Source organism: Lissotriton vulgaris, chromosome 7 (genome assembly GCF_964263255.1).
Source record: "Lissotriton vulgaris chromosome 7, aLisVul1.2, whole genome shotgun sequence".
In the NCBI taxonomy this organism is placed as follows: Eukaryota; Metazoa; Chordata; class Amphibia; order Caudata; family Salamandridae; genus Lissotriton; species Lissotriton vulgaris.
In genome coordinates, this window is record NC_141695.1 from 953,856,057 (window position 1) to 953,872,272 (window position 16,216).

Consider the following 16,216-nt stretch of genomic DNA (forward strand, 5'->3'; position numbering starts at 1 on the left):
TTAGCTATTATTTCTCTTTTTGTGTATTTGGATTTTTTGCTTGCAATGGCACTTTCCTCTCTATCAATCTCAAACATGTTTTAAAGAACATGAGATTTGTGTTTCCATATTTCATATTGGCATTACTTCTGCTCAGCCTTACTTGAAAAATAAGTAAATCATGTCTCTTGCACTCTTTCCTAGACAGGAGAAGTTGCTTTTGTGAATGATGAATATGCCGAAAATCTAAACCTTCTTCTGGAATAGCTGAAGATTTTTAATTTCCATTGTGGAAGAACACTGGACACAACTCCAATAAAAAAAAATATTGCCAGCACAGACTGGGCATTGACTCTCATGAAGTGCATTTTTATTGCTTCTGGCACATTTACTGTCTGTAGCTACGTCCAAATGCCGGGGGTATATATATACAACTATTGCACTTCTGTTGCGTTATTTACCAAGAAATTGTCTTAATTATTTAAAAATCCCTTTCCTTGCTTTTTAGAATTTTTTTTATCCTAGATAACCACCATATCTTCTTTTAATTAGGTTAGTGAGCTCAAACAATAAAGATATCTGATACTGAACATCACTTGACCTCTTTTAACTCACTTTTGTTACATCACCTTACAGACACTACAAAAGCCCCCCCCCACTTCATAATACGGGTATAAAAAGATCTCTGACAAAGAGCCCCCTCGTGAGTGCCCGTCGGGCATTGCAGCGCTGGCCCGATGAGGAGCTAGCCCAATAATGAAGCATGACAGACACCCTTCAGGGTGTGAGAGAGTGTTTGCTACTATTGAGCTCTCTCCCTGAACTAGAACATTAAGATATGTCCTTTCTTTGTATCCTGAGAAACATCTGTATTCATAGATAAATTCTGTGCTAACATAAATTGCAGTATTGTGCTCACCTCGCACTTTACATGGGGGTACAAAACACTGTCTATGACCACGGATTTGAGCAAGCCCTAAATGTGTGCATCAGTGAGTCACAAAAGTATGTACACGTGCCGAATCCGACTTGCTGAACTCCTGCTCCAGTTAAGACCTTGGGTAGGGCTAAGGATGTTGTGCATGAAAGAAATCTTCTAGCTGTGTCCAATAAGACAGATCCACACACAAATGCAGTGCACAGAATCTGATGCTCCTTTTTTCATTTTATATGGGGGAAATGAATGACTGGTCAGAAGATAGACATCAGCTATCTGGCTGCAGCCGAATTATATCCACAAGATCTCCTCCATCCACCTCGGAGGTGCCACGAGTGAATGCATAGATAAGTGCAGCTCGTATGCTCAACGGGTTACTATTCATGAAGGGCTGGCGAGCACATCAGTTGTGCTGCCTGTGCAACACCCACTGCAGTTCCCTGTTATTATATGGAGATAGTAACTCATATTCAGCTTGTTGGCTGGTAACTCTTGCCTTATGCATTGGCATCAATATCTGCAGTTCACGTGAACATATGTCAGTGCAGCACTGTGCCCGTAACAATCCTGCAACATGGAAGCCAGATTTGTGGATATGGAACAAGGGTGCGCTTTGGGAGTGACGTACATCAGTAAAGTATTTGATAAAGGCAGGTGCCTAATCAGTCCTTTAGGAATTGAAGCCCTTATCTGCAGCGCACTGCCATCCGTTTTCGGTTTATTCATTTTATTTTATTTAATGCATTTTTATAAAGCGCGGACTTTACCCGACGGTGTCAGAGCACTGTACAATAGAACCAGTTACGTTACATGAGAGAACTGTTACAGGAATGGAACAAACAAAAGTAGCAGGCCATATATCAAAATAACGCACTAAAGGAACAGGAGAGCCTGCACCAACACAGGCACTTTATGGAGGCAGCTTTTACTCGCTGCACCCCTTTACTCTAGTGTTAGATCGAATGATCACGTGGCTGCAAACCCTTGATGTCACAGCAGAGGACATGTTTGTAAAGTGTGACAATCTTCTGTGTGTCTCTTATCCTGATATTGTAAAACTGAGCATCTGGAATGTAAGAATCCTCTAGTTTTTCTGTCAGCCTTAACCCCTTCCCTGCGGCGGCTATTCCGCCGCAGTGCTAAGGGGGCGGGGCGGTTGCGCGGCGGCCGCATGCTGGTGACGGAACCGCTCCGTCACCAGCGTCGGTTGACCTGTGCTTGTGACGGAGCGGTTCCGTCATGGCCCGCCCCGCTCAATAGAACGTCAGCGCAGGCGCGGAATTCGCGCCGCGCAGGCGCGCCGAGCGGGCCATGACGGAACCGCCCCGTCATCAGCACAGCTCACCTGTAGCTGATGACGGAGCGGTTCCGTCATCAGCACTTTAGGGGTTAAGGGATGAAGGGAAACTCCTGCTTGTACAATAGCCGTAGTATCTAATGCTTCTGTTTATCCACCAGACCGCTGCATGGGAGAGATCTCCAGTTACCTTGAGGAGAGAGCTGTTTTGATGTGATGCTGACTTGGGAGCGTCGTTTCAGCGTGTGGATCAGATGTCTGTAAGTTTTGCAGTTCGACAAAATACCTTGAAGACTGATGTCTGATATCACCCACCAAGTATGTCGCATAAGCAACCTCCTTGAGACAAATCCCTTTGTTGGACTGATGTGTATTGAAACCGAGAGCCCTTCCATCAGGCCTGTAACCATTAAATGTTCATAGGTGTATTATGAAGCAATTGGGTTGGTAGGAATCAAAGTCTGGACTTTCAGAAGTACCAGCTTCATGAACAACTTTGATGGCTCTCTAACAGAACAGTTCACCTCTAGGAATTGTTGCCAAAGATAGGAAAACAGGAATGGAAATTATTCGAAGTAAAAATAAAAAAGTATATTATGGAAGTCTAATGATTAGAGTCTACAGGGTGCTTAGCTGACAATTTCCCACATGTCATGTGAAAAACCTTCTACCAGGAATAGAGCTTCACCAAAAGGTTCTCTGCCACCTCTAAGGTTTAGTGCAAGCGAATAATGTCTTTTAAAACTGTAGGCGCCACAAAGCTGTCTGATAAAAAGTCAGGCCCAGCTGAAGGTGTCACACCTCACAAGGAGCACATAGACAGCAACTAGAGTTCAAAAAGTGTTCACCTTCTAGTGTATTATTGGTCTCAAAAACATTGCTTGTTATGGGTTCATCTCAAGAGTGCAACTTTCAGCACAGTCGATGGCTACTAGTAATTTCAATTTAATGAACAGTCTCAACCTAGGTTGCTTCTGAATACTTTCTTTTAATCAGTAAACAAATGCTTGCCTTTCCCTTACTATATTCACATTTTCTTTAAGTCACCTTTGGCTACCTTAAACATTTCTTGTGATATAAAGGCTCTTCCCGCAAGTGGAATTGTCCACATTGTCCATTTGTCATGATAAACCATTGTTAAGGGTAGAGGGACTTGAATAACCATCTTATCCGTGAGTTATAGCAATACTTCTAAACCTAAACATATTCTCTGTGAAGTGTGTAGGCACTTGATGCATTTTAAGACAGCTATGTTGTGTTATATATAGTTCACAGATTTATACGTTCAGCGAAGTTTCTTGGCTTAAGCAGAAAGCAATGCAGTGGGAAACCTGAATAATGTAAACATTAAAAGGAAAAAGAAAGGGATTAGATCCTCCCTAGACTTTAAAATGTGTGATTCTCTTCTGCTCTGGTCAGTTGAATGCCGAAAGGTGAGTTATCAAACGTTTTACCACTCTTGAAGCATGAGTGCATTAATGACACTCACATTTTATTGACAGATAACATGGTTATTTGACATCCATAACACTGCAGCGCATTAACCGTAGGTGTAAACTGCAATCGGCATGAGAAGACAATGCACAACAGGCAATAAATAATAAATAAATAAATAAAATAAATAAAATAAAATGTTGATGACACATAGTCTGATTTCTACCATAGCGTTAGGTGTTGCTGAGAGAAGCTTGGAGGACAAGGTCTGTGCTTGGGAAACACGAGTGGATTGCTTAAAGAACCCAGTACCCCATCACAAGAGACATTGCAGCCGGATCACCTGCCCCAGTCCCTCCCTGGAACTGTGGATGTACACACGAGCTGCTGTCTGGTACTATGCTCCCCACTGACTCAGCCATTGAAGGGCCACTGTGGTTTCTCCTGTACCTGTATGTACTAAGCGATCGATTATGGATAAGACTTAACCTGAAACTTGGATTTGTAATGGGCAGAACTCACGAGGGAAGGGGAGGTTGAGGAGTTTGGGAAGTTTGGCTACAGACTCTTTTGAGGAAGAATGTATAGCCTTAAAGTACAGTAAGGCAACTGATGGCACAGATGTAATTGTGGTGTAATGATCAAATAACACACAATAAACTCTGTTTAAAAAAAAAATAAATAAGCCTGACCATTGAATTCTTCATTATTTGAAGGGATTTAGAACACTTTGGGCTAGATGTAGGTAATTTTATTTTACAACTTCTTAAATACCGAATTTTACCGATTCGGTATTTAAGAAGTGGTAAAATAGAGGGGGGGTGTAGGTATTACAGAATCGGTAAATACCGAATCGTTAAGATTCGGTATTTACCGATTCTGTAAATACCGATTCGGTAATGCCCATTGATTACTATGGGCATTGAAGCCCATAGGAATCAATGGGCATTACCGAATCGGTATTTACCGATTCGGTAAATACCGATTCCAGCAAGGGTGCAGGGGGTGTCACTTTGACACCCTCTAGCACCCCAAATACAGGCATGTGTATGGCACACAGACATGCCCTAAGGGCATGTCTGTCTGTCACATGGCATAGGTGTGCATGCACACATGTGCATGCACACCTGGATTCGGTATTTTACCACCCAATTGGATTGGGTGGTAAAATACCGAATCTGAAAGGCCTTTGGGACTCAGAAGAGTCCTACCTACATCTGGAAGTTACAGAATCAGTAAAAATACCGATTCGGTATAGATTCTGTAAATTTACCGAATCGGTAAAATTGGCCCCCTACATCCCAAAAACCCATTTACCGGTCGGTAACGGCCGAAATCGGCCGTTACCGGCTGGTAAATGGCCACCTACATCAGGCCCTATATGTTGTTCCCATATACTGTCCAATGACCCATCAGTGATCCAAGACATTATCAACCGTGATCCGATGGCTGGGATTAAAAGAAGGCATTTTTCAAAATAATGTCAAATGATTCAGACAGCTACCAAACACAATAGTGACTCCCATCTTTAGAGAGAGATTATGTTAAGTTGTTAGTCCGAGCCTGGATGCCCATTACTTGCCTTCCTGAGGCACTAGCTCCTAGTCTGATGCTACTGAGAAGATTTAAGCTTTTAAGTCACACATTGAAAACTAACTGTCTTTGCTGTGGAAATCGTTTGATTTTACTATCAGAATAACTTTGCCTGAGATTTGCCCATGGTTTGTTGCTGAACTAAAAGCCCCAGTCCAGCAAAATTGATTGTTGAACCCTTTTCCTGTTCGTAGACCATTAACATACACCTATTTACTGTGAGTGGCTGTAGTAGAAACTACAGAATGTGAACCAAACACTGTGAGCCATGCTTGCTTGCTATGCCTGAGGATTCCTTCATGATCCACAAGACCAAAGATACAAATGCACTTCCGGGGTATCAATGCGCAAAGTCAGGTTAATCCTGCCTACACTAAATTGATGTACATAAACGTTTAAATGTGCCTCACCTGATGTTTCTTTCAAGTGATGCCTTCTGTGTGGGGAATTTTTTGTTTCCTAAATTTCAAAATGTCCTTGCAAGTTTCTTCCTGTTCCTAAAATAGGGGTTTTAACACTTACAATTAAATTAATCCATTTGAACTTTCATAGTTTGTGCAAGTCTAGAAAAAAGAGGCTTAGAAAATGCCTGTACCAGATTAGGTAGGGCTTTAGCTTTACGTTTATTACCAACAAGAGAATTAGAAATTAAAAATGGGAGAAATGTTCGCAGCAGTAATAAGTGGCAATCCCTTTCATTATGGCACTCAAAGTCGTTTTGGTGCAAAATTGGCGTGTTGAAATGGACAGCCATTTGAGTTGTTGCACATCTATTTACCACTGCACCTCTGTGTGTGTCAATATGAGATGTGCACATCGACTGTGAATACGGGTACCTTTAGAATATTTTATTTAAAGTGCCAGTAAACTCCTTCCAACTAACGTCTTCTCCAACTTAATTAGAATCAGGCAAACACTCGACAGCGGATTGCCCAAGGCAGGTGCTGACCTAAATAGTTATTGCAAGGAGGACAACAAGGATTTTAGAGTCATCAGTAAAATGATGCTCTGTAGAAGTAACTGAGGTAACGCTTATTGCAACATTGATTACAAGCACAGCATAAGAAATAAGGCAAAGATACTTTCCCCAGACATATTGACATAACGATTTTAATTGAGAACAATCTGCATTGTGCATTTTGATTTATCTTTCATCAGCACACCTTCGCAGTACCACAGTGCTGCACTTCTGCCTGTTATGCAAAGTTGGGCAATATTTTTGGGGGACTTCAAGTGACCTGCACACTACACTACATGTCACCGGCATTCAAAAGAGTCAAGGTGCGTTAATAAGGAACTACATGAAGATAAAAGAAAATAATTTGGTAAAGTATATGTCTTTGTTGAATGTCATTTGGGGGCAAATGCCCATATTTTGTGCCTCCAGGACTGACTTTCTGCTCTTTAACGAAAGAGCGCTATCTACAGGTCATGGCTGACCCCGCTGAGTGCTGCCAACAAAAGCAAAGATATGTGGAGCAAGTAAGTTGCATATTGATCTGTGTTTCTGTGCACGTGATGCTCCCAACCATCGAGTGAGCCCCAGAACACCCCCATAAAGGTATCTGTAGTCAGACATTGCACCTGTCCTACCAGAGTTCTTTGGGAGTATAAATCAAAGAACAAGTATGGGTACAGCTACATAGGCACTCACATCTTGCTAAACGTTTAGTGTCTCTGCAGAAGCACCCCTGGACTACCCTTGGAGGGAGTCAAGGAACCCCACACCTGGGCAGCCTGGACTGGCACACCTTTGTTCACGTGTTTCCACTGTGGAACCATAAAAAGCATATAAGTACTTCTTCACATACAGGCGCCATGTCCACATGTGATTTGGGGAATGCTCAATTATAACCGGAAAGAGCTCAGGCAATGTGTATTACAGAAGGAGCTGCACAAAGGTATGTGAACAATCTAGTATTGTCAAAGGAACACAGCAAGCACTAAAATAGGTGCAAATGGCCTTGTGCACCTTGGACACATAATTGCTGATATGGCCCCTCATTGGCATTATTAAAAACATAACAACAATTTCAAAACATTGCTTTATCTACAACCGATAAAATGCGTGCACCAATCCTGACTGCTGTATCTGAGTGGACCATATATGACATTCCATTCCAAAGTCTAGGAGGATCAGCAAAATAAGGTCTTGCTCTCTGGGATGTAAGAACATCCCAGTGACTACTCAAATGACATCTACACCCAACAACAGGTACAATCACTGGACGTGTCGCGAAAATGAACTCCGTGTTTGGATACGTAACACCAATTTAGTTACAACCTTAAATTCAATCACCATTTACCCTTGATGGGAGACTGATGTGCCTTATGGGTATACAAAGTAGAGCTCAAAAAGTTAGTAAAAGTTCTCTGGAGTTACAATCACAATTAAAGTGCAATGTTTAGTCCTTCTCCACATCTTCTTTAGAAACACATCTCTAACTATAACAAAGCAAATAAGCCATATTATAGGATGGCATTGAATCATTTCTTTCATGGTAAAACTCTGAATTAGATCAAATATAAATAGCCCTGGCTGCGACACGTTGCTAAACTAGTCTAGTCCATGATATGCATGCTCTGATTGGCTATGTAGTCCCTTGACTGGGCTCAATCTGATAAAAAGAGAAGCAATTGGTCTCATTTTCAGCGTCTGAGAAGAAAGGAGTAAAGGAACTGCGGCATGATTCTCTATGGCGATCTTGCTCACTTAAGGTCAGTTTCAGCTCATTAAGCTCGAAACTTCAAGGTAGCAATCTGATTGCTTTAGCCCTATTGTACAGAGCATTACCATAAAGCAGACGCTCCAGAGCACCAGCTTGTTAGCGCCCATTCCTAGTCCACCATCTGTAGTGAACGTCCCCTCTTTGTTGATTCTGCTGTCTATGATGCTGTTTCCCAGCTACATTTTCTTGAGAATGAGATTTGATAGCCTGGAGTAAATATCCCAAACTCAACTGCATATTAGCAGGAATGAAATGTAAACCTTTATCATGCATTGAAAAAATTGTGGCCTAAGAGAAGGTGCTTGTGAGACTATGCAGGATCTATCGTAAACCCAATGTACAGCATGTGGTGTGTTTGGTAAATGTTTATACTAAATCCAACTTTAATTTCCATTTTTGTTAGAGCAGCTGTAGCAGCTGTAGAGAAGCATGTGATGTGAGTTCTTCATATGTCTGCCATGATGGCAAACAATATGGCCAACATTTACACCAAAAAGCCATGCAGATGGAAACCATGTTTCTATTCTCATCTCAGTTCTGGTAGCATTATATTGTGACCATAACTATGTTCAAGCATCTTTTTTGATATTGCTGTATCTAACTCATAATCCATTGAAATTGACTTACATGCACCCAGCATACTATTCTTCTTCATGTGCCTTCTTAATTGCTTGGACATTGTATACTTTAACCATCCAGGTCATGGTAGTCTCCAAGTTTACAGGTTGAACATTTTTAATATGCAACTTAGCCACTTTCCGTGAGCAATTTTTTTAAGGCCCTTTCTCAGTTTGCTAGCATGGATGTGGAAGTGTTCAAAAGGAGTATGGAGGCTAAAGTGTGGTTGCAACCCAAAATAGATTACAAGTATTTTAACTAATCTTCTTTTTTTTTAAATAACCTTTTAAAAAGTAAAAAAAATTAGTAGATGTATGATAGTCAAATCATCAACAATCACTGTCGAGGTTATGCAAATGCCTACCACCCCGGGATTGCACACTGATTTTTTTCAATATGCAACAAAATAAATTAAGATACCTGTGGGAGCAAAGAAATCCAATCCTAGTGAAAGTGGGAAAAAGTAGGCCAGCAATTAAGGTGTTTTCAAAAAATCAGTGTCCTGAATAGAATGTTTGTTCAGAGTCCCACATTGAGCAGCACCTGCTCTGAAAAGAGATCCAGTCCTTGCCGCGTGCGCACCCCCTGGGCTAGTTCACATAATAAAGCCAGTAGACGATGTTGAAGAAGGAAAAAACTGTGGGGAAGATCATGCGTGACCATCGGTCTATGGCATTCACATCAGTCAAGTCAGGAATGTTGATTTTCAGCTGTGAGGCGCGCCTCCGTAGCCGGCTTTTCTTTTGCGCCATGTGTCGCTCCAGTGCATTGCGACCAAAGCTGTGCCGTGGCAAGCCCGCCTTCCTGTACTGAATGCTCGAGGTGTCGTATGCCAGCATAGTGCTTCTGGGGTCCCCCAGACCCATGACGGACTCCGAAGCAGCCATCTCATTCTTTATCTCCAAAGTGCTCAGCAGGATGTTTTCATGTGGATCCATCTGTAAAATGATGAACAGTGGAGAAGACTTAGTATGACATACTTGTATGCAAAATTGGGAATTAAAGCACTCGCTGTTGCTATTTACTTAGTAGTATAGTAGTAAGAATACGTTTATTGGAACACATGTCCATACAACAACAAGAATCATAAACCATCATAAAACCACGAAACATAGACGGAAATAAATTACCCCAATCCAAACTTAAAAACCCTGCTTGATAGACAGCATGAAGGGTGCAGTTCCCACTGTTACATCTTAAAACCGGATTATAGACTGTAGAGCCGTCCCATCTCGCCTGGAGCGTATCTGATACTTTTAAAATGGTGGACTTAAAAACTTAAAATGAACAACCTTGTAAAAGGCACAGTCCAGCAAGATATGGCATGCAGAGTATTTCACAGGTAGAGAATACCCACACACATATTATTTTCAATACGCACCGCTTTACTCGAGGCAGAACTAGAAAAGATGGGGTTAGACTCCACTCTAATTTTTAAAATTTCATTACTAACTTTAGGGTCTGGCAACTGCGACAAATAGGGAAAAAACATAATTCCCGCGTGTGTTTGCAATGTAATTTTGATTGAGGGTTTCCCCAGTAGGCAGGCCATATCCCACATATAACTCACTTTCTGGGATAATTCCCTCATTGACTGTTTAATGGGTAAAGAAGACCATCTGTTATATACTGTTCTCTTTGTATGTTAAAGAAATTAAGCGATGACTGTGCAACATATTATTTATATCTCCATTGGTACTGGAACAAATGTCAGAGGGGAGGTGTTGCTATCAATGTTGCAATACTGCAGTCAAAGGGATTGTGAAAACTCCAAGCGTCACACAAAGAGCAGTGTGGCAAATGGGGCACACCCATTCATCAGGAGAGTGGTGATGGGGTAATATTTAGCTGGTGGTGTATTTGGAACACTCTGTCACACGTATATTGCTAAAGCAGGGTGTGGTAGCACACTGTTTTTTAAAGACAACACATTTTCCATTGAAATGGCTACTAAATTTGCAAGTACTTCTAAAACTTTATAGCGCACAAAAGATGATATCAAGATATTGGATTTCAGCGAATATTTATAATGTGCACATCAACAAGTAAAGTGTCTTGATATGTTTTGATCATAATAAAATCTTTATTTCCATAGCACTTCAAACTTAAATAACTGCTATTTTTTAAAATATTGGTTCAGTTCATTTACAGATATTTACATTTTTGGTGTGTGTTAAAAAAAAGTAATTCCTATAGCCTATCATTTTACACTCCCTGTGCCCTAACAAGATTGCCACATAGGTCAGATTAAAAAAGCCTCTCAAATTGCAGTCAGGAAGAAAAGGAAGAAAAGTAAATGCCAATTTCTATGTTGAAATACTAAGAAGAAGCATGTCAGAAGACATAGCCTGACATTTGACCTCTGCCTTTGAATGCAGAAGAAATGAGGCAAGGTAAAAGCGCATCTTTATTCCTCTTTCAACTTTTATACCTAAGCATAACCTACTTCCAGCACCTATGAATATCCTATGATGTAACCTATGAATCCAGCCCAGAATGTTTTGCAGGTTACTTAGCAGCATTGTAGTTTGGTTAGCGTGCATTAAAAGTAAATCTGTAAAATACTAGTACTGTCTATTTCCAAACGGGATGCAAACCTGTGATGGTTACACACAATCATCTGCAGCTACTATGTGCCATAAATTTAAAATTCCCCCTTAAATACTTTTCTTTAAATTTGTATGGATTACAATTTCCTTCATTGAATAGGTAAATGTTCATTAGATTTATATAAATGTATATTTTGTGTGTAGAATTTGCTAACCATTTGCTGAAATGTTACTCACAACAATTTCAAATGGGTTAGACTATTTGCAAGCTCTCCTCCTATTACGTTTTGTGTGTTAAATGGCCAATGGTATGCCAATATATGGGTTCTTTGCTTACTGTGCCTCATGATCTAAGTTATACCTCGCTGATGAGGCATAACAAAGCTGCCTCTGGAGGAGGGCACACCTGCAAGTTCCAGGTGGAATGTTCCCATGAGTCGCAGGGTCAGTACTGATGTGTGTGAGGTGGGCATCTGTCAAGAGTGGCGTAGTGGATAAAAGAAAGGTTGGAATGCCATCCACGGTGATTGCCAGTGGCTTAGACTATCTGCAGACATAACTCCCATCATCATTTGCTGTGTGGTTTAGGTTCTATCATTAGACATCAGAAAAGTTAGAACAATGCTCCACGTGTTAGAAGGCCTATTTCATTCCTGTAGTCCTGATGCAGTTTATCCATCCTAACCATTTTACTTGAAAGTTATGGCATATCCAATAGATTCCTTCTACCTTTGCCTCCTAACACTGGGACGGCTGATCAAACATACAATTTTCAGCAACAAGGTGCTAGCATATTTCTGTACTTTCAGTAATGCACACCCAGAGTTCCTGTCACAAATTATTATTACCTGCCATGCTTATATTCAACGCCTCTACCCAGAGTCCTGGCAGACCTACAATTCTTTTAATTCTTAGATCTGGAATCCCGTCACATTTAATCCTATCCACACTTAACCCTGAATTCAGGAATACTACTTTGCATATTTCCTGTTTTAATCTAATCAACCTGGAATTGTTGTAGACTTCCTACCATTCCCAGCCTCAGATTCTTTCACGCCCCATAATTTCCACCCATGTGCATCTGACATTCCTTGGCTACTCCTAAAATACTTTCAATGCTTAACTCCTTCCATGCTCATGACGCGCTCAGCTCGTCATGAGGCACAGCGGAGCTGCACTCATGACGAGCTGAGCTCGTCATGAACAATGGGAATCATCCAAGATCAGCACAGGAGGGGAAAACCCTTAGCAGCCATGGAGTTAACCATAAGTTCTGCACAACCCATTACGTCTTGGCGACTTACGCCTGATGTTCTGTTTTACTCCCTCACTTTAAACAGCTCTTATTAGTGCTCACTGACACATCAATTATCGAACACATAGTCATCTGCACAGTTCTACTTGCTATTATTTTCTTGTAAAGTATTGTGTCAAAATACTCCACTTGATACCCCTGTATCCCGGTATCCAGCACATACTTCACATCACACAATTCACATTTGGATAAGAGTCACTGCATACTTCCTTCCTTCATGTATCCCTCTGGCATGTGTGACATAGGGAACACCTGGTTTTCCTCCCACTTTCGGCCAACCCCTGCAAAAAAAACACCATCACTTCCTACTATTCGCACCTTTGGAACATGACTCGTTCTATTACTACTAACAGCAACTTCTTTAAAACTAGGACACACTACTTCACATTGTACTATTGAATCCCTACTGTTTCTACAAACTCCATCAAATGTCTCCACCCTAAATCATGGAGTTCTTAGTGACCATCAAGGTTGCCTACCAGGCTCTCACAAAGGAGTGTTTTAGCAACAATCCACGCTACACTACTCTTTGGAAAAGGTTGTAGTAGTTTCCAAGTCTCCTACTAGTCTACTCTGTGTGACTGAAGCCTAAAAAGCATTTCTGATATGATTTTTCGGCTCGCCTATTCAGTTTTAATTTCCGGACACCTGGTTGACCAACCTCTGTAAGGTGGCAGGAGCATTCTTCATCCCAAGGGGCATAACATGGAATTGGAAATGCCCATCTGGTGTGGAGAATGCTGACTTCTCCTTTGCCCCATCAGTCAAGGTGATCTGCCAGTATCCAGATGTCAAGTCAAACATGCTGAGGTACCGTGCAGCCCCAAGCCAATCTATGAGCTTATCAGCTCTGGGGATGGGGTGCTCGTCAGTCTTTGTGACTGAATTGAGCCCTCTATAGTCCACACAGAACCGGACTTCAGGTGTGGCACCCGGCGCAGCAGCCTTCGGGACCAAGACCACTGGGCTGGCTCAAGGACAGCTGGAGGACTCAATCAACCCTAGCGCACGCATCTTTGAGACCTCCTCTTTGATGCAAGCCCTCTCCCTGTCAGTCACCCTGTAAGACTTGTGCTTCACTGGTAAGCTGTCTCCTGTGTCCACATCATGGACGCACCAATCTGTGACACCAGGAACCAGGGAGAACAGATCAGAAAACTATCCCAGCAACTGGCGGCAGTCATTCTGTTGCTCATGGGTCAGGGTGGAAGAGAGGTTAACACCATCCACTAACCCATCTTGCTCTGAAGCTGACAGGAGGTCAGGAAGAAGCTCAGTCTCCTCCTCCATCCCAGCATCTGTTGCCAAGAGCATGCCCACTTCAGACCTCTCTAAGTGGGACTTAAGGCGGTTGACATGTAGGACCCTCAAGGGGTTCCTAGGAGAAAGCAAGTCCACCAAGTAGGTAACTGAACTCTTGCACTCCACAACCTCAAATGGTCCGGTCCACTTATTCTGGAGTGGGCAGGGTTCCACTGGGGCCATGACCCACACTTACTGGCCAGGTTGAAGCTCAACCAGAGTGGCATTCTGGTCATACCATCTCCTCCTGGCTGGCTTCCAGATTCGCCTCAGCGAGTTGCCTGAAACGCCTATTCTGGTTCCTGAAGGCCAGCATGTAGCTATTTATATCCTGGGGAGGTTTCCTGGGAGATTGCTCTGAGCCTTCTTTGACCAGACTCAGAGGTTCTCTGACCGGGGTCCATAGAGAAGCTCAAAGGGACTGAACCCTAGAGATTTCTGTGGCACCTCCCAGTATGCAAAGAGTAGGCATGGTAAGAGGACGTCCCACTTACCCCTCATGGGTACTTCAAGACCATTTATCATGCTGTTTAGGGTCCGGTTGAACCTTTCAACCAACCCGTTTCCTTGGGGGTGGTAAGGAGTGGTAAACTTGTAAGTTACACCACACTCCTGCAACAGGGACTTCTTATACTTGGAAATTAAGTTGGGCCCATGGTCAGACACTATCTCACGAGGGAATCCCACTCGGGAGAAAATTCCCATCAGTTCTCGTCCCACCACGGGGCCATCACTGTCCTCAGAGGTATGGCTTCCGGGTACCGGGTGGCATGGTCCACCAAGACCAGGATGAACCTGTTGCCCATGGCTGACTTGGGGTCCAGTGGCCCCACAATGTCAATCCCCACCCGCTCAAAGGGGGTACTGACCACAGGGAATGGCTAGAGAGGAGCCTTGTGCTTCCTCCCACTCTTTCCACTTGCCTGGCAAGTCTGACGGGTCCTGCAATGAGTGTCTGAACTTTTGCACATTTGGGGCCAATGAAAGTGGGTGACAAGCCTCTCAAAGGTCTTGTTCTGCCCCAAATGTCCTGTTAATGGCACATCATGAGCCAGCCCCAGTAGGAAGGCTCTGAACCTCTGGGGTACCACCAGCACACAGGCTGATACAGGTTCAGCAACCTTAGGCTCACTTTACAGGAGACCATTCTCCCAGTAAATCAAGTGTGATCCTGACTGATCACCTGCTGCCTGGCTTACACCCTGTTGCAGCCTGTTTTGCCGCAAGCCCTCAAGAGAAGGGCATTCTCTCTGCTGCCTGCAGAATTCTTCCCTGGAGGGGTCTCCTTCTTGCTACCAATGGGTCAGCTCAGGCATGTCCCCCAGTTCAGCTACTTGTTCTCCGGTAGGCTCCAGGGTACCCCCCTCAGAGTCTACCTCCTCCTGGGCCGTGGAAACTTCAGGGGCCGGTTTCCAGCGCCCCGCCACTTCTCTCAAAGGCAGGTTCTTGGGCCTCCCTCTCAGGCTCCAGGTCCTCTTGAGAACCCCTACTGGCTGACATTGACAGGGTGGTCACGCATGCCCAGTCAGGCAGTCCCATCATCTTCAAGTGAGTACTCTTCTCTACCTTTTCTCAAGGGGAGCTCTCCAAATCATTCCCCAACAAACAGTCTACAGGCATGGCGGGCCTCACAGCTATCTGAAGAGTACCAGAGACCCCCCCTCAAAGGGAACCTGACCTATTGTACAAAGGCTCTCTGTGTTGTCGGCGGCAACAACTCAGCAAAATGCATGAGGGACAATCTGCTCTTGAGACACCGGGTGACACCGGACAGCTGTCACGCTGGCTCCTGTATCTCTAAGAGCCTCCCCCTTTTGGCCATTGATGGTCACCCACTGCCCATATTTCTTAGTGTTCTAGGGCAGCTGAGCTTCTGAGACGATCTCACAGTCACCTAAAGTGACAAGGGTCATCTGTGTGGGACCCCACCCAGCTTGGACATCAATCTCCTCCCCCAAGGCCACACTAGACATCTGCTGGGGCGGAGCACCAGTGGGTACTGGTTTACCCAACAGACTGCACCTGGTATCAATCGTCTTATGACCAAGGTCACCACACTTGTAACATTTCAGGGGCCCCTGGGAAACAGGACTACCTGTCGGGCCCCTTGCTTTCTCTCAGGGGGAGGTTGGGAACCTTTCCCTTGGTTCCCTTGGGGACTACTTTGGAACCCTTTGCAGAACTCCTTTGTTTACCCTTGTCCCCCCACTCTTCTGCTTGGGACCCTGCCCACCTTCGGCTGAGTCTCCCCTGTGACCCTTGTGGACACGGGTGCTCACCCAGCGGTCCGCCTCCTCAGCAAGCTTCCTAGGGTTAGTTAGCTTGCTATCTATCAGATACTGGCGCGGCTCTGGAAAACAATTATCAGACAAGTGCTCCCATGCAATCAAATCAGAGACCTTGAAAATCCTTCACCTTACTGCCCTTCACCCAACCATCCAATGCTCTGCAGATAAAAGTGAT

At 43.5% G+C, this 16,216-nt stretch overlaps 1 protein-coding gene across 1 annotated transcript in view; it reads right to left on the minus strand.

The window, feature by feature from the left end:
- Positions 1 to 6,275: 6,275 nt before the first annotated feature.
- Positions 6,276 to 16,216, minus strand: part of GABRB2 (gamma-aminobutyric acid type A receptor subunit beta2) — a 900,075-nt gene continuing 890,134 nt past the window's right edge. Inside the window, exon 9 of the mRNA XM_086931398.1 lies at positions 6,276 to 9,525. Coding sequence (XP_086787524.1) covers positions 9,178 to 9,525 — 348 coding nt within the window. The 3' untranslated portion in view covers positions 6,276 to 9,177. The remainder of the gene's footprint in view (positions 9,526 to 16,216) is intronic.